The 27,428-nt window shown below is 42.5% G+C and overlaps 2 protein-coding genes across 9 annotated transcripts in view; one reads left to right on the forward strand and one right to left on the reverse strand.

Moving 5' to 3' along the window:
• FILIP1 (filamin A interacting protein 1) overlaps nucleotides 1-22,150 on the reverse strand; it is an 84,912-nt gene extending 62,762 nt beyond the window's left edge. For 2 of the 4 annotated variants that reach the window (XM_035109583.2, XM_035109582.2), the window contains exon 1: nucleotides 21,676-22,149. The gene's annotated coding sequence lies outside the window, so the exon portion shown is untranslated. Of the gene's footprint in view, nucleotides 1-10,704; nucleotides 10,762-21,675 lie in introns of all 4 variants that reach the window. The other 2 variants (XM_035109584.2, XM_035109585.2) reach the window with 2 other exon arrangements.
• A 935-nt stretch (nucleotides 22,151-23,085) lies between these two features.
• Nucleotides 23,086-27,428, forward strand: part of SENP6 (SUMO specific peptidase 6) — a 67,539-nt gene continuing 63,196 nt past the window's right edge. For 3 of the 5 annotated variants that reach the window (XM_035109568.2, XM_035109571.2, XM_060272549.1), the window contains exon 1: nucleotides 23,086-23,207. In XM_035109568.2, the coding sequence (XP_034965459.2) occupies nucleotides 23,096-23,207 (112 nt within the window). In that variant the 5' untranslated portion in view covers nucleotides 23,086-23,095. The remainder of the gene's footprint in view (nucleotides 23,208-27,428) is intronic. The other 2 variants (XM_035109577.2, XM_035109569.2) reach the window with 1 other exon arrangement.

Raw genomic sequence — 27,428 nt, forward strand, 5'->3', positions numbered from 1 at the left:
TATCTGGCTGCGTGGATAGTGCATGGGCAGGCAAACAAAGGCCCGGGGGGGGGGGGCGGATGCAGCCCAATTGCCTTCTAAATCTGGCCCGCAGATGGTCTGGGAATCAGCGTGTTTTTACATGAGTAGAATGTGTCCTTTTATTTAAAATGCATCTCTGGGTTATTTGTGGGGCATAGGAATTCGTTCATTCCCCCCAATATATGCTCCCCACAAGGTCTGAGGGACAGTGGACTGGCCCCCTGCTGAAAAAGTTTGCTGACCCCTGGGCTAGTGCATGGGCTGCCTATTCTCACCAGCACACCCCCAGAACGACCACCCCTTTTGGCCCTTGGTCAGTTGGGCCAATGGTTTGGGGATGGGAGGTTCAGATCTCCTTCAAATTCCCTGATAATATCCTATGGCTTTTGGGATACTTCTCCAGAGAACATAGGACTGTAGCCTCAATCAGGCTAAATAAATAAATGCAAAATACGCCTTTTGGAACCCAATCCTATCTGAGTTCTTTTCATTTGGGAAAGTACTCTAAAGAACAGACTTCACAACCCTTACAAACTTGAACTTGCGTCTCTTATCTTGCTCTCTGTCTATTGAACTGGATATTTAAATGGTCACTGTTTCCAGAAAGGGATCTCTCTGCTATAATTCCGAGGAAGGGAGATGCAAAGGCAGAGGCTGGTTTTGTTTGCAAATTTCTTTGCCTGACACAGGCTGTATCTGAATGTACATCTGGATGTGTTACCAAACATGTCTAGTGCAGCGCTCTTTGGCACATTAGAGTTTGCAAAGAAAATGGCACAACCACCCTAGCCATTGTTTCAGGCTTGCATTATTGTGTGAAACTGTGTCTGGAGTGGGAACACTGTTGTTAACATACACTGTGCGTGTTCTGGACATGCTTAACAATGGAAGAACTAGGGGGGGAAAGTACATCATACTTTAAAAGAAAACATATACATCTCTGAAATTCATCCCAGAAGTACTGTTCTATACCACCATGTGAGCACTCCAGAGAGTACACAGATACTCTGATTGAACAGCAATGGCAATAGTGCAAAATCTGATCTCAGAGCAATTTTAACTTGGCACAATGCGCCACAGAAACTTCTTTGGATCTGGGAATATGAGTATCTGCATTAAAAAATATTTGTTACTACTATGTCCAAGGATAAATGGTAAGGAATTGTGATTTTTTAAAAATGTATTGAGTTATAGCCAATGCTAAGCCTACTCAGAGTAGATCCATTGAAATTAATTGGCATGACTAACTTAGGTCCATTCATTACAGAGGGTCTAGTCCGATTAGAACTTAGTTGGATACAACCCATATTTTTCCATCTCACCATAGTTCAGTTTGGGCCATTATGTTTCAGATACCTCTGAGATCATACAATGGCTGTTACATATCTTGCCATATGCTTTTTATTAAAATTTTAATAAAATGTAAAGCTCAAACTCCCTGAGTGCTCCCTGGAAGGACAGATCGTGAAGCTGAGGCTCCAATACTTTGGCCACCTCATGAGAAGAGAAGAATCCTTGGAAAAGACCCTGATGTTGGGAAAGATTGAGGGCACTAGGAGAAGGGGACGACAGAGGACGAGATGGTTGGACAGTGTTCTCGAAGCTACGAACATGAGTTTGACCAAACTGCGGGAGGCAGTGCAAGACAGGAGTGCCTGGCGTGCTATGGTCCATGGGGTCACGAAGAGTCGGACAGGACTAAACGACTAAACAACAACAACAAAGCTCAAACTCAGCTGATCAAACTTGATTATGATGATTTCATCAATAGTATAAAAATCAGATTGTGCTCAGGGCAAGGGCAACCTATGGCCCTCCAAATGTTGGACTACAACTCCCATCATCCTTGATCATAGGCTGTGCTGGCTGGGACTGATGGGAGCTGGAGTCCAGCATACTCGGTGGGGCAGTTGCCATTCCTCAAGGACTAGTTATGCCAAAGATATTGGCTTGCATCTGAGGGCAGGAGAGAAGAGAGCACAGTGGTGGAGAACGCAGAAAGGCATTGTCCGTATAGTTAAAGCTATGGTTTTCCCAGTAGTGATGTATGGAAGTGAGAGCTGGACCATAAAGAAGGCTGATCACCAAAGAATTGATGCTTTTGAATTATGGTGCTGGAGGAGACTCTTGAGAGTCCCATGGACTGCAAGAAGATCAAACCTTTCCATTCTGAAGGAAATCAGCCCTGAGTGCTCACTGGAAGGACAGATCGTGAAGCTGAGGCTCCAATACTTTGGCCACATCATGAGAAGAGAAGACTCCCTGGAAAAGACCCTGATGTTGGGAAAGATTGAGGGCACTAGGAGAAGGGGACGACAGAGGACGAGATGGTTGGACAGGGTTCTCGAAGCTACGAACATGAGTTTGATCAAACTGCGGGAGGCAGTGCAAGACAGGAGTGCCTGGCGTGCTATGGTCCATGGGGTCACGAAGAGTCGGACACGACTTAACGACTAAACACCAACAAAGTCAGGCTGTGATCTAAAAAAAACAAAAAACCCATTTAGGTACGTGCAAGGATTTGCACTAATGCAGTGACATTTTCTTACGCCTCCTGCCCATGGCAGCAGCATTTCTGAAGCTTCATAACAGCTTGTCCAGAGGTGCAGAGATATTTTAAGAAGTGGGTGGTCCTCTTAGTACTAAAGATTTTCCACCTACAAAGGCAATTTCAAGGAATATTCTCTTCCTTCCCTCCTCCACTTTCCCACATCCTCTAAAGAAGAGAAGAAGCAACAAAGGCGAGTCAGTATAAGAACAGGGGTGATAAGGACACCCCAAATCCCTTTTCTTCACAATGTAAAGGATGCAGCGTGTTTTGTACATGCTGAGACTAATGCTCAGGGTCACGCCAATTTTTTTAAAAAATGCATTAATTAGAACCTGTCACAGACATTTACGTAAAGGCCCCCAATACAAACAAGCAGGTTCCATGGGGATGTGAGCTGGCCAAAAATACCATGATGATGTAATGATATTTTACTCACTCTCTGGCACTCCACAGTCTTGTTCAGCAGATCCATAGGCCCTGTTTTTCATTAAGTTTACCCCTATGCAGAGTGAACTGGAACAGAGACGAACTTAACCTTTTTATTGTGTGCATTTTGGTGAAAAGATTCAGGCATCAGTCACAGCTACTATGACATAATGTTTTGTTTTCTGCAACACCATTGCTGTTAATTCCAAATATATATCTTGCGCTTCCCCCCCCCATCCCACCGGGATTGTGCTGCCGGGGGCGGTGCACTCCCCCCGAACCCCTGTTTCTCCGCCAGTGATTATATATGTTGGAAGCTGCCCAGAGTGGCTGGGGCAACCCAGTAAGATGTGTGGGGCATGTTGTTGTTGTTGTTTAGTCATTTAGTCGTGCCCAACTCTTCATGACCCCATGGACCAGAGCACACCGGGCACTCCTGTCTTCCACTGCCTCCCGCAGTTTGGTCAGACTCATGTTGGTAGCTTCCAGAACACTGTCCAACCTAGTAAAATTATCATTATGGAATGGGATGTCCCTATTTTCATCAGAGAAATGTTGGAAGGTATAAAAAGTTCAATATTGGGTTGGTCTGCCATCCTAAGACTCCAGATTGGCCTAAGGATATGTGTGCCTCACAATGAAGTTGTTGTTTTAATTCATTAAACATTATAGTGGAACCTGTATTCCATTGATTAACACATGCGTGTGATATACATGTGGCTCTTGATAAAGTTATCTTGCCTAGAAACTCTTCAGCTCACGGTCTTCCCCCAAAATTATTTCCAAAACTGTTTTCCACAAGTCATAAGTTTTTCTTAGTTTGTTTAACAGATGGTGTGTGTGTGTGTGTGTGTGTGTGTGTGTGTGTGTGTGTGTGTGTGTTACTTAATTATATATTATTAATTGCTGCTATTTATCACTGCACATCTCCGTTGCCAATTCAGCCTGTGTTGTTATGGTCTATCATCCTCAAGAATGAAGTATCAGGCCTCTTTCTATGCTGCCAGCCCAAGAGACCCGACGCAGCAGAATAAGACTGACAGAAAGAAAAGAGGAATCAAACCAATTTTTATCTCACACATATACCCTTGCAGAGCCAAAACACTTTCTCCATAAGCTTTTGCTCTTCAGAATATGAAACAACATGAACAAGATTAATGTTGCTCCCGCTGCACTGCAAAGCAAACCAGTTAAAGCAGTCAATGTCACTTGTGGCAGGGAAATGGGGGAAATATGGGAAATGTGGTCATGTGGTTTAGATGTCCTGAAAACCCCAAGTTTCAAACCCTCTTGCCACCACAGGGCAGGAAATATTTGGAGCTGCTTTCCTGGCACATGAAGTAGCAGCTGCTCTGCTTCTGAAAGTTTTCTAGCATGGCTCTTGGTGTTGTCTGACTACAGCAGACAACACCACTGGATAAAAGAAACCTGCAGCAACAGGAAACCAAGGGGAACCACTTAGGGTTGCCAGACTCAATAGAGGACAGGACTTCTGTGCCTTTAATTGCCCTGCTCTCTTTTGAGTCTGGAAACCTTAAAGAGAAACCAGCAGACCCTTTGCTTGGAAATTAAACAAAGGGTCTGCTGGTTTCTTTTTAAGGTTTCCAGACTCAAAAGAGAGCAGGGCAATTAAAGGCACAGAAGTCCTGTCCTCTATTGAGTCTGGCAACCCTAGAACCACTTCAGACCTTTGACTTCCTGCCATTATTTGAATCCAGAAGCTGCTCTGGCTACTTTTAAGCAATACATTGCCTGGTCTCCAATTGCCCAGTTCTGAAGCTTTCCTTTCCTCTGCTTTTTCTCACCCAATACCTGCCTCACAGAGCAGTCATGAAATCACATTGTACCAAGACTGGAGATATAAGCCACTGACAAAATGGCTGAAATACCCAAGGTATGCTCAATACCAGGACGGGGGGGGTGGGGTGGGGTGAGGTGGGGGTGGAGGGAGGCACACAACAGCAAAAAATACAAAAATAAACAAAATAAACTATGAAAGACACACCCCAGTCATCCCAGGGAATGCCATCACATTTCACCCAAAAGGGACTGTCTTGTAATGACTCTCAGTGCAGTGTGGAGTGGACATGGAGGGAGCCAGCCACACACAGGCTGAGCCAGGGCCATGCCTGTCATCGTGATCATCAAATTTATTACCCAATGCCCACCCTTCACCAGCAGGTCCCAGGGTGTGTTGAAATGGGTCATATCATTGTGCCTCAACACCTGTTAAACAGAGAGGAAGAGCTGTTTCACGATTCTGAAACATTTAGCAGGATGAACATTGTAAGGCGCTTCGCTCATTAGAAATTATACATATGCAATTTCTGTATCTGGGACTATACACAAATAAGGGAGGGCCCTACCATTAGGTAAAGTGAGGGAGACAACCTCAGGTACCTGATTTCAGATGTCATGAAAGGGCCACCAATGGTTAGTTAGTTAATAACTTAATACATTATTGCTGTTGTTATTTGTTTTTCCCATGTATTTTATCTGTCTTTTACTGATAGAAAGAGGGAGTGGTACCCTACAAAAGAGAATACTATTCACTGGTCTGCTTGAAGGCCTGCTCTGCTCTCTCTCTCTTTCACACACACACACACACACACACACACACATTTATGGCACACATTTCACTTTTTATCTACAGTATTTTTCCATGTATAACACGCCCCTGTGTATAAGACAACCCCTATTTTTTGGGACCCCAAATTAAGGAAATTTGGGGAGATTGCCCAGAGTTGTTGAGCTTCTTTTGAGGGTGTTGCCAACAATCGCTCACCTGCCTGACCACCGCTGCCAATCACACGCCTCGCCGAAGCCACCAATCGTCTGCCCGCTGGCCGCCAGCAGCAGCCAATCACCAGCAGACCTGGTTGCAGCCACCAATTACCCGTCCAATCGCCGCAGACATTCTCCTGCTTGCGGCAGCCACCAATCAGCCACCCCCCTCTGCACTATCCATGTATAAGACAACCCCCATTTTTAACTGTCTCCTCAGGGCTGTCCCCTGAGTTCGCTAGATGACATCGCAGGAGACCGCTGCCTCAGGAGAGCGAGGAAAATTCTCAGGGACCTCTTTAATCTCCTACCTTCAGGCAGGAGATACAAAAGTATAGTCAGCTGCACCAACGGGTTAAAGAACAGTTTTATCTGTGGGCTGTTGGGCTGCTGAATGGGAAAAAAAATAGTGGTGCAATTGACTTCCGACAAGCACACAGGGTGTGAACAAGACTGAGTGTATTGGGGGGGGGGCTCATTTAATTTCACTGCACACAAGTGGTGTAGTGACAATAAAGGTTTATTATTTTTATTATTTAACATTTTTTAAAATACAAAAATTGTCTTATACATGGAAAAATACGGTATCTATCTATCTATCTATCTATCTATCTATCTATCTATCTATTTTTTTAAAACTGTCTACAACATTCCCCTGGAATTTCTTATGAATATTATAGTCCATGGATCTTTATTTTTGCATCTGGCCTGGACTGGGTACGAGAAAAGTAAACCTGTGTCTTATTACGTGAAATGAAATAGCATGCTAAATAAATACTTTCTCAATTCCATGATCAAAGAGAGAGCTGGAATAAAATTATGCTGTCATTAAAGCCGCGATCCATTAAAGGCTTAGCCTGTGTCACGAACCGTCTATTTTATTGGGCCAAGATGTGGTAAAGGCTGTATCTGGGCCACACTCATTTTTTCTTTTGTTTTCGAGGTTATAAAGCAAGAGCAAGACATGTTTGCCTGTCTCCATCATTCTATACACTAAGTATCTTGAACATACTAATGTAATTATTAATCGATGACTAAAAAAATAAAAATGAACTTCTACAGTGAACCTGCAGTAGGTGAGTCAGAACAAAGTACACATAAATATTGTATCACAATGCATGCATCCTCTGTCCATTGCATTCCTCCAGATAACCTAGGTAATGACTAGATTAAATTAAACACATCAGGTGGTATTCAACTAAGTTTTACTCAAAGTAAACCTGTTGAAATGAATGGTTCTAATTTGTTGTTGTTGTTGTTTAGTCGTTTAGTCGTGTCTGACTCTTCGTGACCCCATGGACCATAGCACGCCAGGCACTCCTGTCTTGCACTGCCTCCCGCAGTTTGGTCAAACTCATGTTCGTAGCTTCGAGAACACTGTCCAACCATCTTGTCCTCTGTCGTCCCCTTCTCCTAGTGCCTTCAATCTTTCCCAACATCAGGGTCTTTTCCAAGGATTCTTCTCTTCCCATGAGGTGGCCAAAGTATTGGAGCCTCAGCTTCACGATCTGTCCTTCCAGGGAGCACTCAGGGCTGATTTCCTTAAGAATGGATAGGTTTGATCTTCTTGCAGTCCATGGGACTCTCAAGAGTCTCCTCCAGCACCATAATTCAAAAGCATCAATTCTTCGGCGATCAGCCTTCTTTATGGTCCAGCTCTCACTTCCATACATCACTACTGGGAAAACCATAGCTTTAACTATACGGACCTTTGTCGGCAAGGTGATGTCTCTGCTTTTTAAGATGCTGTCTAGGTTTGTCATTGCTTTTCTCCCAAGAAGCAGACGTCTTTTAATTTTGTGACTGCTGTCACCATCTGCAGTGATCAAGGAGCCCAAGAAAGTAAAATCTCTCACTGCCTCCATTTCTTCCCCTTCTATTTGCCAGGAGGTGATGGGACCAGTGGCCATGATCTTGGTTTTTTTGATGTTGGGCTTCAGACCATATTTTGCGCTCTCCTCTTTCACCCTCATTAAAAGGTTCTTTAATTCCTCCTCACTTTCTGCCATCAAGGTTGTGTCATCTGCATATCTGAGGTTGTTGATATTTCTTCCGGCAATCTTAATTCCGGCTTGGGATTCATCTAGTCCAGCCTTTCGCATGATGAATTCTGCATATAAGTTAAATAAGCAGGGAGACAATATACAACCTTGTCGTACTCCTTTCCCAATTTTGAACCAATCAGTTGTTCCATATCCAGTTCTAACTGTAGCTTCTTGTCCCACATAGAGATTTCTCAGGAGACAGATGAGGTGATCAGGCACAGATGAGGTGATCAGGTTCTAATTTAGCCATGTTCATTAATTTGAAGTTGCCTACTCCCAGCAAAACTTCATTGAATACTACCAACAGTCTGTATTTTACAAATTACTGTATGCTGTTTCTTTGTTTACTACATTTGCACGTTACACCCCCACCATTCAAGGCATTGTACATTGATTGCCTTGTAGAAAGTGGTAGTTGAACCACACAGAACCAACTCTGCAAGTGTTTCTTTAAAACACGCTGAGCAAGGTAATGAGAAAGAAAAGGCAGCAGGGCAAATGGTTCTTCCTCTTAATCAATCCAAGCTTAATCAATAATCAATCAATCAGATTGTCAGCCACAGTGGTGACTCAGTTCTTAAGGGGAAGTGTGGGGAAACCCATCATGTATCCTGTATGGGAGTATATTCATTGTGGCCTCTCCTTTATCAACTGCCACAAATATTTCTCACATTCCAAGACAGTGAGCGACTTCTTACAGTGTTAACTATTTAGTGGTTCCATAATGGGTGTATACATCATTTGCACCGATTGGGCAGCATATTTAACACACATTTTATTTTTAAATTCACATGCATATAACCATCTTTTTTAAAAACAGAAAAAGGGCTCACTCTGCTGCAAATTTCTTGGGGGCTGCGGGATGCAGATGACCGTTTACAGAGTGGGTGCAAGGGATGTTCGAGGAATTTTAACTGGCCTGATCCTATGCCTGCAAGCACACAAAAACTCCTTCTTGTAAATACTTTTCAAGTTTTAAGTATTTACAACAAGAAGAGTGGGAATAAGAGGTGTTTGTCGGTTCTTTAACTTAAACATCAAGGCTGCTGCTTCTGCATGAGCAAATGGGCAACAGCAATGTCACTGAGAATTCAAATCAGCCTCCTGCTAGAATGTCACAACACTTTACAGTGAAGACCTGAAGCTCTCTGTGCATAAAACAAGACTCTGTAGCTTTCCAAGCTATTATGCATTTTAATTTTAGTGTTACTTATTCTAATCTACCTTTACTCTGAAGCTATTGTCTGCTGGGAAGTTGCCCATTACCTTCTTATCATGCCATTTACAATGGCAAATTTATAAAAAGAAAGGTTGAGAACCTCACGTCCTGTCAAAAGATATATTCCCACTTTAACCAAAAACATACCCAGACATTGCTTGAATTTGGCCCCTTTCTTAACCTCCAAAAGAATTCATTTTGGCAGCGTGCTGGAAACATATAAGAACAATGTAACAGCCACAGTTTGTTTTCCTTCCTGTAATGTTTTATGATTGCATTTTAAAATATGTGTTTATTCGACACTTAGCCACTGTTATCTTCTATATCTTCTGGAATTTTAGCCCTGTTTCAGCCACACACAAAGATCAAGAAAAGCTATTTTCACAATCGTATATATTAAATGTTGTTTTAACTCAAGGAACTATATGGGGGGGCAGGGATGTAAATCTGCTGTACCAATTTGCAGTTCACACAATTCACCCACACACGGTGTGAGCTTTTTGGAGGCCTAGCTTTGTTGTTGCCTTAAGCCCAGCTCCAATATCACATTATCTAAAGTCGGATTTCATAAACTACCTTCTAGATCAGGAGTTCCTCAACTGTTTTTGGCCTGGGGGCACATTTGAAAAATCTGAGAAACTGTTATGGGCACCACTAAATATCCATTTCATGGAAGAATGACTAGCAATGCTCGGAACTCCCTCAAAACAGGCAAAACATCTGCACACATCCAAACAAATAAAAGACAGACAAAAGGGTGTGTGTGGAATCAGGCAATCCTTTAAAACAACATTATTTTTATGTCAGGGGTGCCTGAGATGCCCAGGTGCCAATGAGCACCACAATGTGGACCCCATTTCTAGATACATTTCTTAACTGTTACAGGAGTTTAGTAGGGAAAAGGGTGCATGCTGGCACAGACTGCCATGACCTCTGTGCCCAGCAGTGATCTGGACAGAGAGCTGTAGGCTGTAGGGGCACCAGATAGGGAGCAGAATCTGGATCGGGACTCAGAAAGAAGACTGTGGAAGATAGGGAGATCAGTGTGCCCAAGGTTGTTGGACAAGAACTCCCATAGCAATCTCCCAGACCACCAGGACTTAAACAGGCCAGAGCCTAGCCCCACACAGACACCTTCCCCTGCACCCAAAAAACTAGATACCTCTCACTGCACACCACCAGTCCAGCAGTGTTGGGAGCACACCAGGAGGGAGGCTATGGAAAGAAGGAGGAGAAGGAGTGCCCATTGACAGGCCAGAGGATTGACTCATTGAGGCTCTAAAGCTCTCTCAAGGTGGTGGAGACAGAGGCATAAAAGGCCTTAGTGTGTTTCCAACCTTTATCACGGACAAGCCACCTTATTGGTTTCCCTGTGGGTTTTGGCATCAGACCAGAACACAACAGATCTACAAAATTTACCTCACTGGGGGGCAGGACTGCAGATGCAGCCAGGACAAAAAGACACATGTGGGTCACCACATCCACAGCTATCCTGAACTTCATAAATCTGCATGCACTCACTGCTAACATATTATTTCGGGAGGGTACTCCCCTTGGGCCCCAGGTGGCGATCTCTTTGCCCATTTCTTGCTTCTCCTGGACATGCAAGGGAGGAATGGGTGGGTGAATTGACTAGATAGGGAGGGTCAGTTGCTTACCTGCCTGTGCACTCTCTCCACGTCTCTCTCTCACACACTCTGTCTCTCTCATTGTTTCTGTTTTCATGGCAAGGTGAAGGTGGGGGAGAGCCAATAAAGTGAAAGAAGTGTGCAGATTAGTGAGCAACAAGAACTCTCCTGTTTTATCATCTTCACCGTCTCAATAATTTCAGGGGCTGTATCTGATGGTTGCTCATCTTCCTGTCACTTGGTCCTTGGCACACTGGTGATGGGAGGAACGTGTAATGGGATGCTCTCCATCTCTCCCATTAACACAGTCTGTTAAAATTGCCTGGGCATAGTTACAAGTCCAAATAGCCCTAGGGCCATTTTAAATTGATCTCAATGGGAATAACTTCTAAGTAAGAATTCATAGGATTGTGCTGCATATCCTGCAGTTGAGGCCTCAACATGAAGTCTAGTTGGAGAGGGCATGATATAGATTGAGAGTATTCAGTTTCATCTGCTATGGTAGCAGATGTGGCATTTCAGTCCTTACAGTGTAAAATTTATATGGATGGAGTTTTGTTTTCAGAACAGCCACAGATCAACATGTTTCCTGCTGCAAATGTCAGCACTGCATAGAGACAGGCTTTTGTGTAGTCTTTCACCAAACAGCCTTTCTTGGGATGCTTATAGCTCGTATCATTTTCAATCAGCATCATTCTCTTTTGATTCCCACACGATAACCCCTTTAAGTGAATCCACTGTCCATGCTGCACTGGACTGTTATTTTGATCAAGGCAACAATCCTAATCTGTTTTAAATGAAAGGCAGTTTAATTGAAATCGGCACAATTATTTCCAAAGACATGACTATCAGCACTAGGGAATTGTAGCATCATTATCTTGGGAAGGAATGAGATTCATGCATAGTTTGCAGGAATATGTTATGAGAGGAATCAAACACTTATAATCAAAGCAACAGCTTGGAGGCAGGGTTTATTCTGCGGTTCACCAAGATGTAGCTGTCAGCTGTAGCTGTCAGCAGAAATGTTGAAGAAACACTAGCTGCTTCATACCACCAGTAGGGGAGTGGAGCAATCCTACTGGTAGCTTCAAAACAGATTTGAAAGTCAGACAGTGTTTGCTTTTAGTGTGCCCCATTAAGAACTAAGGCCTGTTCATTCTATTTTCTTTCACTTGGGTGATAAGAAATGTTGAACAGAGTGACACAAGTCAGATCTATTCTTAAAGCAGAAGTTATCGTGACTGCCAAGTAGTGTGGTGTAGTGGATAGTGTTGAAGACCCGAGATCAAATCCCCATTTGGCTACGAAGCTCACGAGGTGACTTTGGGTCAGCCACAATCTCTCAGCCTAAACTGAGACCTCACAGAGTTGTTGTAAGGATAAAATGGGGAGGGGGAAACTCAGATACATTACTTTGAGCTCCTTCGTGGGATATCAATAAAATAAACAGCCATTTCCCACCAATCTTACCAGTGAAAGCTTCGTTAGGATAAACTAAACCACTGTATTTGCACTCTGATTATAGAATCTGTAGTTTTCAGGTATTTTACTATAGGGGTTGAACTAGATGATCCCTGTGGTCCCTTCCAAGTCTATGATTCTGTGATACTTCCATGATCAGAAGATGGCTCAGAGTGGTGGGTGAGAAATCTCAAATATCTCTTCTTTTCAATTCTTTTAATAGATACTTTCTGCCAACCGTTTCAAAATTCCCTCCACATCCATGATGCCTAGACACTTGATTTTTTTTAAAAAAAAGTATGATAAAAGTAGTAGTGTTTTGATGATGATGATGATGATGATGATGATGATGATGATGATGATGATGATAAAAGCAGCTGCTGTCAAAATCCTGAAAGCCACAAGACTGTAGAACCTGCAGTTGGAAATGACCATTCTCTTAACTAAACAATGCGTGGCTAGGCTTAGCACTCAGGTGTCAACAGACAGCACAACTGCTACCCTTCCAAAACGACTTGAATAAACAACCTAATTCAGTCCTTGCAAGGGAGGTAATAATAACACCATGTGAGCTATATTGTCAGGTATGCAAAAGGGCTTAAGAGAGAATTCTGTCTGCCGGACTCAAAGGCTTTGAACAGAGTCAGGAATGATGTATGAGGGTGGGGGGGCGAGGGGGGAGTATATGTTTGTTGTCACAGTAACTGCAAATATAATAAACGGGCATTGCTTCATTTCCTTAAACACTCAGGTTGCTGTGCTGAAATAGTTCGTCATGAAGTCTACAATGTTTCTTTCCTTCTGTCTGCCTGTATCTTACTCAGTTACCGGAACTCAGCCCATTACAAGGTTACTTTTAGCCTAAGTGCATTAGAAGCAGAGAAGGAAATGGGAATGGAAAAAGAAAAGAAAAGACTACTTAGCCCCATTGCTTCTCATCTGGGTGTAGAAAAGACCTTATTTTCACAAAGATCTCCTCAATAAACAAAGCAAGCTGGCAGCAGTTTAAAAAGGATGACGTCAGTTCGCTACTGCTTTCAATCACATCCTTGTTTATTTTGCATCTTTCTTCTGTTGTTGTTTTAAGGGGGGGGGACTTAATATGTCTGATAAACTGTAATGGCAACTACTGTGAGAGCAAGGCGAGAACGCCACCCACGTACAAGAAGCGTTCACAAAAATACAGCAGTAGATAGCCATTTAACCAAATGCAACTAACATTGCTACTTTTACTATTCTTTCAAGGCCAGGATCCTTTGCTTATGAATAAAAGATTGTTTTCTTCCCATGTGCCACAGAAGAATTAGGCTAATAAACCCTGAAACATTTAATTCCCATGACCCTGAAAGAATTCACATATCTTTCTGTAAAAAAACAAAAACAAAAACTGACCGTACTTTTAGAATATATGTTTATCTGTGTCTGTAATACAAAGTTTCAGAATAGTTTCGGAATAGTGTTAACTGCTTATGTAATAATTTGCCCCCAAAAGGAAAGACAAGCGGTTTCTCTCAATCCTGGAGACATTTAAATCATACTCAGGACAGTTCACACATACAGGTCATCTTCACAAGCTATACCAGGCACCCCCAAACTGCGGCCCTCCAGATGTTTTCGCCTACAACTCCCATGATCCCTAGCTAAGAGGACCAGTGGTCAGGGATGATGGGAATTGTAGCCTGAAACATCTGGAGGGCCAAAGTTTGGGGGTGCCTGAGCTATACTTACATGGTGTTTTTGCATTTCTTGTGTCTGTATCATTAAAACCTGCATTGTTTCACAGTGCTACTTTCTGTCCCACATTGAAAAGCAACCACAAGCGACCTCGCAGAGGTTGGATAGCCATCTGTCATGGATGCTTTAGCTGAGATTCCTGCGTTGCAGGGGGTTGGACTACGGTAGATGACCCTTGGGTATCTCCCAACTACAATTCTACGATTCTATGACAGATTCCAGCCTAAAAAACCTGGCTTCATGGAGAGTTCTGTGCGCTTCTACCACACCACCACCATCTAATTGCTCGGTCACGTGGCTGAATTGATTTTTCAGCCTGTGCTGAAGCCGAGGTGAAAGATTATTCACATCCCAACAAACTGACTCCACCATGGAGAAATCAGATTACCACTTTGCCACATGGCCAACTGTAATGAGCACCATACACTACTTACTGCATGAAAAGGGCTGGGTTTTGATATCATGAACTGATCGTTGACCAAGACAGCCTCTTGTTTAGGATGCTACAGTGATGTGCGGAGTTTGTTTCAATAGCCTACAGGATTATTTCAATGATTTCCTGACATCAACAAGTCTACCACACTTTTACTAGTTATGTCTACTTTATACATGATCTTCCCGTCCTCGCTTATATTTCTATTTTAAAGATGGCAAAATCTGATTTGTACCACTAGTGAATTCCTACAGTTGAAAAAGGAAAGGCAAAGGAATCCTATTCTCCGGTTACATTGGGAGTGGAAGATTTGTGACTGCTACATTGACACAAAGGCTCCTGTATGTTGTATCTGCTCAGCCCAGGAGGAGAGAAGGAAACACATCTTGGAACATCCCCAAATGGTACAAAAAGGGTACAGATGCTCCTCCCCCTCCCACATCCCCAGAAACAACACCAAAGCCCACCAATCAGGGGCTATGCCAGCACCCTGGACACATGCCACTCATACATGGTGGTCGCCATGAGTAGGCATGCGCAGGACAGTTGTGCATTTTCTGTTCGCTGCCATCCTCTAGCTATTTCTTAAATTAACCAGATTCTGTACTCCCTTATCCAAAGAGGTCAGATTACATTATCTTTGGAACAAAAGCAATTCAAAACTCTCAAACTATGATCCATAAAAGCTTGATAGGGTCACACCTAAAAATCCATGAAATGTAGCAATGGAATAGTTTATGTCTATCTCAGAAAGAATTCAGATTTAGGGGAAAACCTGAGAGGGGGAAAACCCTGGAGACTCTGATGTCTACATCATTCTTCATGCACAAACCCAGCAACTGACAAACCCTTGGAAGACTTTGAGGTGATTCAGTAAATATGCATTGAGAAATCAGGAAGCTTCTCCTTATCACCCTTTCCAAAACATAAAGTAGTCATCTTTGCCCTCTGTGGTCCCTTTTGCTGCAGCCGCTGATCTGTGTGGTTCCTTATCCTCCTTTCAGTTCTGGAGGCTTGATGTAAACTAGTCACACAACTGCTATGTTGCTCATACAGATTTGGCTCGTATTCCAGAAATCCACATTTTAAGTGCACTTTGGGGGGTCATAGGAATTTCTCCTGGATAAGGGTCTGGGCACTTCAGTGAGTTCAGCCTTATGTATTTAATAGCTGATGGCAATCTAATCTCTGTTGTGTTATTTCCTACTAAACTCTTCCACAGCCTTCCTCTAGTGTATTTACGCAACCTGACCTTCAGCACAAGAAGAAATCACTGTTTAGATTGAACATGTTGTAAGAAAAAGCAATATGGAAGAAGCTGAGGAAAAACCAGTGAAGAAAGAAACTTCTTGTGTATCCCAATGGCTGACTATGATTTTTAGGAAATTTGAGTGAATAAGTATTTTGTAACATATTAGACAGAATGAATGAGAGGGGGGAAACCCTAAAATGAAACGACTAATGTTCCTATGTAAGATCCCAAATTGGTGAACAGGGTGGGTAGGTTAAAAAGAGGAGAGAGCTGTTGTCCTGTGACCTTCAATACTTGTGCAGAATATGGGACTTCAGCAGGTGTAGCTTACACCTGCCAAAATTCTATCTCCTCCACAACTATCAATGCCACCTTTTTCACATGGCAATTCCTCATCTCACATGTAACACCTGGATAAAACTACAGTACAATCCTACCCATGTTTAGATAGAATTCCCACTTTGATCAGTTGGAATTGCTGACTTTAATCCAGCTACAATCAGTGTGACAAATTCAGTCCCATCCATTTCAGTGGAACTCAAGCATAAATAACATTATCTGAATTGGGGCCACAGTTGCAAATGTGCCAATTGGGAACCAAAGTTGCTAGTTGCAAATGTCCCATCTAAGAACCAACCTTACAGAAAGCCAATAATTAGCTAGATTTGTATTAGTTTTAAGAACACTTTCTGCATGCCGTTCATAATTTTATAAACGCCTGTCATATCACCTCTTGCTTGGCATTTCTCTAAACTAAAATGTCCCAAATGTTGCAAGATTTTCTTCATTGGGGAGTTGCTCCATCTGCTCAGACATTTTGGTTGAACCTTTTCAACTACTGTACACAGTATCCTTTTTGAGGTGAGGTGAACAGAACTGGACATAGTATTCCAAATGTGGTTGCACCATAGATTTGTATACTACATCAGCAGTTTTCTAATCAAGTTCTTTACTAATGATTCCTAGCATGGAATTTGCTTTTTCATAGGCTTGCCATATGTTAGGAAAATTCCCGACATGTCCTAGTTTTCGGGTGTAAAAATGGCATTGGGGGGGGGGATTTTACCAAATCGGCAAAATGTCAGGGAAAACATGATGGAAAAGGCAGTGGAAACAGCTCAAAAAACTTAAAATCACTATTTTGGGGGTTAAAGGTAAAGGGACCCCTGACCATTAGGTCCAGTCGTGACCGACTCTGGGGTTGCGCGCTCATCTCGCATTATTGGCCGAGGGAGCCGGTGTATAACTTCCAGGTCATGTGGCCAGCATGACAAAGCCGCTTCTGGCAAACCAGAGCAGCACATGGAAACGCCGTTTACCTTCCCGCCGGAGCGGTACCTATTTATCTACTTGCATTTTGACGTGCTTTCGAACTGCTAGGTTGGCAGGAGCTGGGACCAAGCAACGGGAGCTCACCCCGTCACAGAGATTCAAACTGCCGACCTTCTGATCGGCAAGCCCTAGGCTCAGTGGTTTAACCACAGCGCCACCTGGGTCCCTATTTTGGGGGTTAGGATTCCCCAATTTGGGTTTGTTCCCCCCCCAAAAAAGCTTAACAATTTTGCAGGTGTCAGGAATTTTACTTTTTGAAATATGGCAACCCTCTCTTTTCACCATTGCTGCACACTGGGTTGACATCTTCATCAAGCTATCTACTATGACCCCAAAGTCTCATCCCTGGTCCATCACTGCCAGTTCAGACCCCACAAAGAGGCCTTCACAGTCTCATTTCGTTTTGGTGACCCTGAACTATTTAGGGTTTGTTTTTTTGTTTCTGTTTCTAGAACTGCTAAAAAAAAAAACCAGATCAAAGCATAGCTGAAAATTACTAATATTTTATGTAGCAAAAGAAAATGCTTGTTCCAGGAGTAGAAACCATCTGTTGCCATAAGGAAATAAGGCCACAGCAAGGAAATGAAAGACTGCCTTTCCCATGGGAAGGGAGAGGAGTTGGAAATGGCAACTGGAATACAAGACAAAAACATGCTGAGCTTTGAAGGAGAAATGAAGGACTCACAAAGCTGATGGGTTAAGGAGCAGAGCGCTTAGTGGACAATGGGAAAACCACACAGAAGGGGAGGCCAGCAAAATGCTTCTTCATAGATGACAAAGATTGCTTTATTTGTTCTTTGGAAAGGATGATAAGAAGAGGTAATCAGCAAGTGATGTGTGCAGATGATAGCCTTGACAGAAGATTCCACACAGTTAGCAGATTGCATCAACATCCCCAACCATAGCTGCCAAGTTATCCCTTTTTTAAAGGGATTTTCCCTTATGCTGAATAGGCTTCCTCGCGAGAAAAGGGAAAACTTGGCAGCTATGTCCCCAACACAGTGTGCTCTTGTGCCTAAAATGGTGAAGCAGGCATTTGCAAGCAGGTGTGGATATTTGCCAAGGGGCTGTGGTGGGGACAGGTTTCTCTCTGAACCTATGGAATGTGCCTTGATCAGGCCAGGACAACAGCTACATGGGCAGCTGTGGGAGCTCTGAGTTAACAGCCTTTCCATATGTTAGCTGATGACACAGGAGGCCCAAGCAGCGCCTGCCTTTATGCGTTTGTTTGGTCCCAAGCTCCAGAAGCAGCTTGGGACCAGGCTACCTGAAAGATCACCTTCTAGCCAAAACTTGGGGGGGGAGGGCTGTTCTGGGTGCCCCACCAGATGAAGAGAGGCCCTTTTTACTAGTGGCACCCCAGATAAGAAATAATAGCCTTTTGAGGTAAGCTTGGCTGCTGCCATCCTTGTGGCCATTTTTGCACCAAGTTCATCCAGGCCTTTTGAATAAGTTTGCTTTAAAAATCATGCATGGTGTGGAAAAAGGTGGCTAGGGAAAAGTTTTTTGTAGCAGAACTCAGGGCCATCCAATGAAGCAGAATATCAGAAGAGTCAGGACAGGCAAAAGGAAATAGTTCATCACATAGCACATACTGTAGTTTAACCACGGGATTTTATCCCATGAGATGAGTAATGGTCCCTAGTCTTTAAAAGAGGGCGTAAGACTATCAATGGTGACTAGCCATGATGGCTGTGAGCAAGATTCAAATAATGAGTCCCGCTAGCAGAAGCCCACACAAGGATTTCCACATAGGGCAGTGGGGGCTTCCCCACTCTCCTCCCACTGTTTGCCCCCAAAACTGGTTGAGGGGGTGTTGGAAGAAGGAGGGGGGGAAAGAACATGTGTTTAGGTCAATATATTTTCCTGCGATGAAAATCTACACCAAAAAACAGTCCCGCTATTAACAATCCCTGTGATCCAGCTGTTGTAAAGTCCATGTTCCATATTTCACAGATTTGATAGGAAAACCCCAGAGTCCCTTTGTGGGCACCTGTTTAGAAGGGTAATTTTAGCCTGCGTGCCCACTTTAGGAGGGAGGGGAAGGGAACATACAGAGGTGACTGGGTCATTATGTACACTGTTTTGCTCCTTACACATATCAGCTGGTGAATTTTATTCAGACAGACTCCTGTTTAGGAAATATTAAGATGAAGCCATCAAAAATGCCAGCACACATTAAGCTATTTGCTGTGACAAGGGGAAACAAATGTTCCCTCCCACAAAGTGAGAAGGTTAACTCCACAAAGCTCTTCGTTTATGGTGCTTCACTAACTTCTCCCCCTCTTTTTATTATCATAAAGAGGTAAATGGTGGAACGAATTAGTTTCTAGCACCCAAGCTATTCCAGAACTATGCAAATCCTTCTCTTCTTTATTCCACAGGATAAGACCTTGCTGCTTTCTTTACATGAAACTTTGTGGGTCTGCTAGTCAATTCAGTTCAGTTTGATTTATTGTGTTTAGCGAGCAGCCATTACACACATAAAAATAATAATAAGAAGAATGCTGCTAATTATAGTGATTTACATTCAAAGAGTTATAATAAGGGACTCCTCTCATGGCAGCCTTCACTGTTTATATTTGCTAGCATGGGTGTAGCCAGGATATTTTTGGGGGGGGGCAGCCGAAGTTAAGCTTTTTTTTAGGAAATCAAAGTTGCCAAGCTTTCAATCCTTTTAAAAACTCCACAAGAATAAATGAGATTCATGGAAAGAGGACGATGTCGTTCAGTTTGTTAAACCTCCTTGACATTGTCCTCTTTCTATGCTCCTCCCGATGGAAACATGCAGATGGGGAAAGGCTGCAGTGTGCCTTTTCCCACAATCAGCTTCTGAAGGCACATTTATGGTATTTCAATTTTTACAATTAAAACAGCTCTTTTGCTGAGAAATGCATTTACACAAAAGAGCAGTAGTGAAAATAAAAAGTTTCCCTTGCAGGTGCTAGCCAGTATTCTTTAAGGACCTGTTCCATATGGATGGACGAAAGTTTTGTTCCTGGCGCTGAAGGGTGGAAGTTGATTATTTATTGGGTTGGGAGTAGGTGTGTCATAGTTCCTATTAGGGCAGTCCTAAGGCATGCACTAGAAAAAAGAGATAGACAGCTGCATGTGTTCCTAAACATACTGGCAAGAAGAGAAACCAAGACCATGAATAGGCACTGTAGATCATCTTGGTTCTAAATATTCAATTGATACATCTCTGGAAAATAAATAATGCGCAGTACTTTTCTCATGACTCTTTGGAACTGTATCTCGTTCTTACTGTTTCATTTCTCTCATTGTTTAAGCCATAATTTATATCCATAAACAAAAATAACCACTTTTGCGTCGTAACTTAGTGTCATGCTCCTAAGTCCACTTACTGGAAATTTTCCAGTAAGTGAATTTAGGATCATGGCACTAAGATGTCATTTAATTGCTGGGATGGAATTCAGACTAGATGTGTTAATGATTGGAATATCAGATTGTCTTTTTATTTCTTTAGTTAAATAAAGCAACAAATTATCATATTCTTAGGACTGAGCAAATGATCTGCATTGGGCACACAACAGAAAATTCTGTTACTGCATTCTTTTATTACTAGAATAATCTTTTTTAAGAAACAGGAAGTATTTCAGGTAAATGTCAAAATGTCTTGCATGCTTCTTTAAAAATAACACTTTCTAACAAGTTATGAATTATTCTTGCATTTATTTCTTTGCCCGATTTTTTTGTTGTTAGCTCGTTTTAGACGGTTAATAGTTAGATAGGTGTGGTCATATGGGTATACAATCCTATCAAGTTGCGGTTCTTAAACACAATTGCTCCATTACTTATTTCCAGTGTTTATACCCGTCAACTACGTTTTCAGTGTGGTTTACAAAAACAAGATAAAATGCAAAGACACAAAATAAAATATGATAAACATATTTTTACAGAGTACTATCAGTTGCATGGAAATAAGTTCCATGTACTCTGGAAGTAAATGTTTTTTATAACTGGATTATTTTTTGTCATAGTAAAAAAATAGAATGTGGGTTCTAGCAAGGTGGTAACATTTTGAACGGTCAGTTCTCTGTAAATATATATTTATACTTAAATAAATCCTGACATTGTTATGTCCAAAAATATCATGTTAATGAATGCTCATGGAGTTATTCACACATTCAGACTGTGATTTAATACGATAGGCATTCTTGATAGCAGCAGCAGGACTTGGAACTATTGTCAAAAGGGCAGAACAAAATGTACCCAGGTGTACAAAAGCACTTACAGGCTTGCGAAAAATAGATAGGTGAGCTAGAAAGCATCAGACAAGAGCCTCACAATTAATTCAGAATATCACAGCATGCCTACTTCATCCTGCTGACCAGCCAGTCTTCATTACTAGGTTTTATAGCTGTTGTGATACTAGCCCCAGCCAGTCTTCTTAAAATAAAACCCCAATCTACATGTGCCTTCTGACAGCATGTGCTTACACAAACATAGCTGACGCCTTTGTTATATCCCATGCCTCCATATCCCATCTCTTGTCCTATTATGGTTTTAGAATGTTGCTATTAGCCTTGCTAGTTTGACAGATAGCGTAAAAGAACATGACAATTTTCCTGTACTGATAAAAGCAAAAAAAAAAAAATCTTCTTTTTTTGTAAAGAGAGTGTCTCTCTTCTCAACTTTCCACATTAAGCATAATGTTAATCACAGAAGGCAAACACACACACATGAACCAAGGGAACATTCACAAACAAGGAGCAAAAGCAATCATTCTCAATGAAAAACTCCACTGGAGAAGTCAATTCAGTCTTACCTGCCAGGTGGAAGAGAAGACCGCGTTGACTTCCTTTTACAAAGACACTGTGCTCTTGGAAGGCTTCGGGAATCTAGCTTGCATGACCAAGACTGAAGGTATTAATCAGGCCCAGAAGAATACAGAGACAGAAGCTTTCCCTCGCTTTCTTTCTAGATCTATCAGTGACTGAAGTAATGCAGGAAATAGGGAAGAGAGCAGAAGAGGAACGTAGTTCCTGTTAAGAGAAATACCACTCAGAAGAAACAGGAGGTACAGCCTCTCAGTTATGTCCCCCCCCCCCTCAGGCTTTTGTCTGAAAGCCTCTCTTGCTGTTGTTTTGCCCCCACCCACAACTGTTGCTCTGTGGTGCTAAGCTTTGGCAGTCAAGTTCTGAGATTGCATTTCCCCTCTCCTGGTCTCTTCTCACACTGTTCCGAGAGCAATGACTTTGTTGAGCTGAGCTCGTTCGTGCTATATTTAACCAGTGTTCTCAGCAAGTCAAGCCTGTCAACAGCTGAGAAGTTTGAAGCAGGCTTTGCCGAGTTCCTCAGCTGCTGAGTTATCAGTGGATATAGAACTGCACTCTATAGCTACCTCAGTACGTGCATATGAAGGAACCTCACTTTTTGCAGGAACAGTCTTCCCATGACTATAAACATGATCAAACACAAACAGGGTGTGTAATTCCTTGTATCCCCCCCCAAAAAAAAGAATTGTGGTGAAGGGTCAGCAAGTCAATGTCATTTTAAAATTTATTTTGAGATTATTATTTTTTTAATAAAAGAAACATTTACAGGAAAATCGTCATGTGAAAAACCAACAGTATTCATTAGCTTCATTAGAAAGCTATCACAAACAAGGACCTTTTAAGTAATCTGCCGCCAATTTTGAAGCAATTTAAACTATTTTGGTGTGTGGAATGCTAACAAGGCTCGCATTAGGCACTTTGGCATTCTAGCATCCTGTTTACAGAATCAACTATCCTGGGATACAGCACAGTGAATCAACTTTAATCCTTGGTTTGTTTACATTCGAAGGGTGAAGCGCAGGTCAGGGTGAGCTTAGGGAGAGACAGCACCCTTGGCAGAACCAGTTCTTGACTCGTCTTACTTTCAGCCTGCGATAAACTGATCCTGTAAACAAACTGCAGAGTGTTGTTGTTGTTTTTAGCTCTGGTAGTTGGAGTTCCTATTTGCATAGAACATTTGCAACAAGCAGTGAATGACCCAAGAAAATCAGCACAATCTTTTGTTCTGTCCTGGGAATTACTTATCCATTTAGCTAGATGGAGATGCTATCCTAAGGAGGATAACCTGAGGTGACAACATCTGAATCTTGATTGGGTGAACAAGCCTTAGCCCGGAGGTGAGGTCATAGTGGCCCTCTAGACGTTGTTAAATTACACCTCCCATCATACCAGGCCCATTCTCCATGCCAGATGGGGCTGATGTCGGTTGCAATCCAACATCATCTGAAGGGCTACAGATTCTCAACAGCTGCCCTAACTGAAATAATACTGGAACAATGCTGTGTACCACTTGGGACTAAAGGTAGGGGCTTATGAATGAATGCATCTCCATTTCTGCTGCCTCAGATTTTCTCCACATGGAAAAAATAAATCTCCAGGAGAAAGGTTCTTACCAAAGTTTAAGACTTGTCAGCTTTCCATGCACTGGAATATCTGCTCACCAGGTCATATGATGGGCGAAGTTTCTGCCCCCAATGGTTGCCGTGGAGTTTTTTTGTCTGGATTCCCGCCAGAACCCATTTTAAAATTGGCGTATCCCTATCCGTGGCAGCCGTGGTGTCACCCTCCCACCCAGCCCCCCCCATACATGTATCTTTTCTTTCAGGCTAACTGTTTCCTTTCTAGGTGTTGCTACGGTAGGACGATGGTTGCTGTTTTTCAGAGCCGGGAAGGAATTTCCCCTGCTCTGCAGGTTTTGCCTTCCCTGTAGCACAGTTTGTCACAACTTTGGCAGTTTTAGACTTTGGGCGTAATCCACTAGTCCAATATTCAGTGAGGGGGTGATGTGGTGACTCGCCCCTTCTGCAGCGGCGATATCAGGGTTACCCGTTAAAGGGGTCTTGAGAGGAGTCTCTGGTCACAAGCGCACAGTGGTGGGTCATAGTACTCCCCTCAGCTGTGTGGATAAAGGGGGGCAGTTGTGTAAACACACATTTTGCAGTGTCCCCAAATTCCTGACCCTGTCTAGCCTCAGATTCCCAGCAGGGGGCTGAGAGGGATACATGCCCAATGCCTAAGCCAGGGTTTCCTACATCTGACTCTGACTACTTCTGCTTCATAGCTTCCAACCTACCTACAGCTCAGTCCTGCCAGTTGCCTTTGCCTTGATGGACCTTGTTGACAGAGAGAGACTTTTTATTGGAAAAGAACAAAGATTTACATAGTTGCAGGTCATTTAGTATTCCAGCCCACTGCTCAGTGCAGTGAAGGATACCACTAGAGATATCTGCCAAGACTCAGCTTAAATGCCTCTCAGGAAGGAGAGTCCACTACCACCCAAGTCTATTTCATTGTTGAGCAGCCCTTACTCTAATGCTGAGCTGAAAAATCTTTCCTGTATCTTCTAACCTCTGCAGCAACAGAGAACACAAGCCCCTCACTCCCTTTCTCCTGTACTGGCAGACCTCTACTGTGTTTTTCTCCCTCTTCATTTCTTCTTCTCTAGGCTAAGCATCCCTTACGTTGCTTTCTGAAATACATGAAGAAGGTCCTTCTTCAAATCCTTAATGTGATCTGATATTCCATTTACCTTTCACATCCTGCTCTTTCTGGGAAAAGAATGTCCCTTCCATCTGCCAGTGAAACAAAACAGCTGCCTCTTATAACATGCTGCCTCATAATTTGCCTCCTTGCTTTGTCCAATGATAAGGCTAGTCTTGAATAAATCACTGTTAGCGGGGAGATTGTCTAAAATGCTGCAAACCACAATTGACTCATTCTGGGACAGGTGCCCCTGCAAATGCAAGGGCTACTCAGATTAAATATTTTGTGGACGGCAGCCATAGGCTTAGCTACAAGTATTTCAATGGGAGATGAGAAATAAATAGCTTGGTGCCAATGTCCTTTACCTCAGAAGGTATGTTGTTATGATCGCGCTCGGGTTACCTCATGCAGTGCTTGGCAAGGGCTGAAAGTTTAGGCTGCTCTTAAAGTTTTGTATGAAACACAGTTCAGTATCTGTTGATGAACAGGACTGCTCAAAAGGGAACATATTTAGTGCACTGTCTCTCCATTTGCTTCTGTTATTCATTGACTATTCTCATTCCTAATCTATAATTACTTATGACTTGGCTGTGACATGAATATATTGATATCCACTGACAAAACTGAATTGTTCAAAGGCAGGGCAGTCAGCAGATCCCATTGTGACGTTCTGACGAGGAATAGAGAAGAATGGCCTTTAGATTACTCTTGGGGGTGAAATCCATTTTGCACAAGTATTTGTTTACTTTTTAAAGAAATAGCAATAGATGGGCTGCTGCATTCTGTGCAAACAAAAATTTCAGGGCTTTTTTTCAAGGAAACCCCTTGTATACTGCTGTGCAGAATGCCGACTCCTTCAGAAGTCACAGCCCTCAAATAAGGATGGATAAATCTGACCATTTTTCTTTCTCTTGGTTTCTTGTTTCCTCGATCTTCAGTTCAACCCATTTCCACATTAGTTTGTGATTTTATTAAAGGTCTGCACAAAACTTACATTTTCATGTGCATTCATCCTAATAAACAATTCTGCAAGCAATTCTCCACCATATCATGCATTTTCTGTGCACTTCCCCCATTATGTCTTTTGGGTGGAGAACTGCATTGCAAAATTTGGAGAAGTGCAAAATTTGAAAGTTTGAGATTATCCACATTTACCTTTTGCCCCATGCTTAACAAACACAGGTCCATGGTTTAAAGCTCAATGTCCCAGCGCTCTGTTTTTCACCCTGGAGCGTTCCCTGTGAAAACCTGCTCTTTATAGCTGAAGTGCAACAAATGGCAGTTCAGGTTATCCATGGATTTGCTGTTTGCGCCAATTCAGGTTTTCATTGTGAAAAGCTTTGGGGCAAAAAAACAGAGCTTTAAACATGGGACTTTAAAGTGCAGACTGTACCTGGAAAGCACAGAGGAAAGGTAAGTGTGGATAAACCCATAGTTGCATTTTGGTTTGTGTCCATGGGCATAGCCAAGAGGGAGCAGGGAGGGATAGCTGCCTCCCTAAATCAATAAAATTCAATAAAAATACATAGCTAACTCAGGTTCTGCCCCCCTAAGAAAATGCCCCCCCAACAAAAATACTGGCTACGCCCATGTTTGTGTCTGAGCAGTTTGTGTCTGAGCAGGTAGGTGTCTGAGCAGGTAGGTTCACTTCAGTGCATTTTTTCTAGAAAAAGAGGTGCCAGAACTCACCAATAACGCCTCCCTTGTTCTCTCAATGACACACACCTGAGAGGTGCCAGAACTGAGTTCCAGTGAGTTCTGGCTGGAAAAAAAAACCTTGGTTCAAAGTAAAGTGCAAACTCAATTAATTTATCCCCTTCCCTACCCTCTGCCAAGTGCGGATGATAAGCTACACTCCTGAGCAATAGTCAGCATCCCTCTAAGCAAAAGCCACATCCCTCTCAGCAAAAGGGGTTGTAGGCACCAGTTTCTGGAGGTATGGGTCTCAGGTATAGAAATATAGAGCATTTGACACCAACAAGCCATATTGGGAGCTGCACGATTAGCCTTCCCATGCCTACTCATGCAAATGGCACACTGGGGTTAGCCAAATCAATGAGGGTGACACAATCCAAGTGTTATGTGAGACCTTTTGCCTAAACTTATCTGCTGTGCTATCTTTTCTCCATTTTTTGGTTTATGACTATGAGGTAAGCAATTGTCCAAACAATCACATTGTTCATAGGGTGTAGGCAACATAGTGTGTGTATTCCATCCTGAGACTTCTCTCTCAATCTAGATAGTATTCAACAAAACTTGACAAAGCTCTCATACGTAGATTTATTGAAGAGAATCAAGGCACATGTAGAAATATTACATTCCAATAGGCTCTTCTTTATGGAGTTCATGGAGTAATGTAAGAATGAGCAGTGCTTTGTTTCTAAAAAAAATGTTTAGGGGTACTCTCATTTTCCTACTCATATTGAAATAGTGTCCCTCAATGAGGCCAAACTTAGATTCACAAAATGTTTAGGGGTATGCGTCCCACTGTGTCCCCCCAGGAAAAAAACCCACTGAGAATGAGTATACCTGGTATGCAAGAACTAGACTGCCTCCCATCAGCCATAGCTAGGCTGCCCAATGCTTAGGGATAATGGGTATTCTTATTCATAGCATCTAAAGGGTATCATGTTGGCCAACCCTGCATTAATTGTAAGTGCCCTGGAGCAGGGCATTAATAATGTATGTTTTTAGTACAGTTCCTAGCATACTTTTGATATCTAATATATATGAAATAGCTAGAACAGTGGTCATGGTGGTCACAGCTGCAGTGGTATAATAAGCAGAAGTAAGGCATACATATTGAGCCTCAGTCCAGGCAAAATCAAGTTCCAGTTTCACTACAATCATCAACAGGACAAAAACTCAATTATCTCTAGACTAGATGGAGGCCATTTAACATAGAATGCTTTTTTATTAGCACAGTAATGGAGAAAAGTATGATATCATGTAGGGCACTGTATATTCAATTTCCAGCAATATTGTCCAAAACAATGCAGGCGAGATCATTACTTAAGTCCCATTGATTTCAGTGGGGAGA

The sequence above is a fragment of the Zootoca vivipara genome, chromosome 3 (assembly GCF_963506605.1).
Source record: "Zootoca vivipara chromosome 3, rZooViv1.1, whole genome shotgun sequence".
Classification (NCBI taxonomy): Eukaryota; Metazoa; Chordata; class Lepidosauria; order Squamata; family Lacertidae; genus Zootoca; species Zootoca vivipara.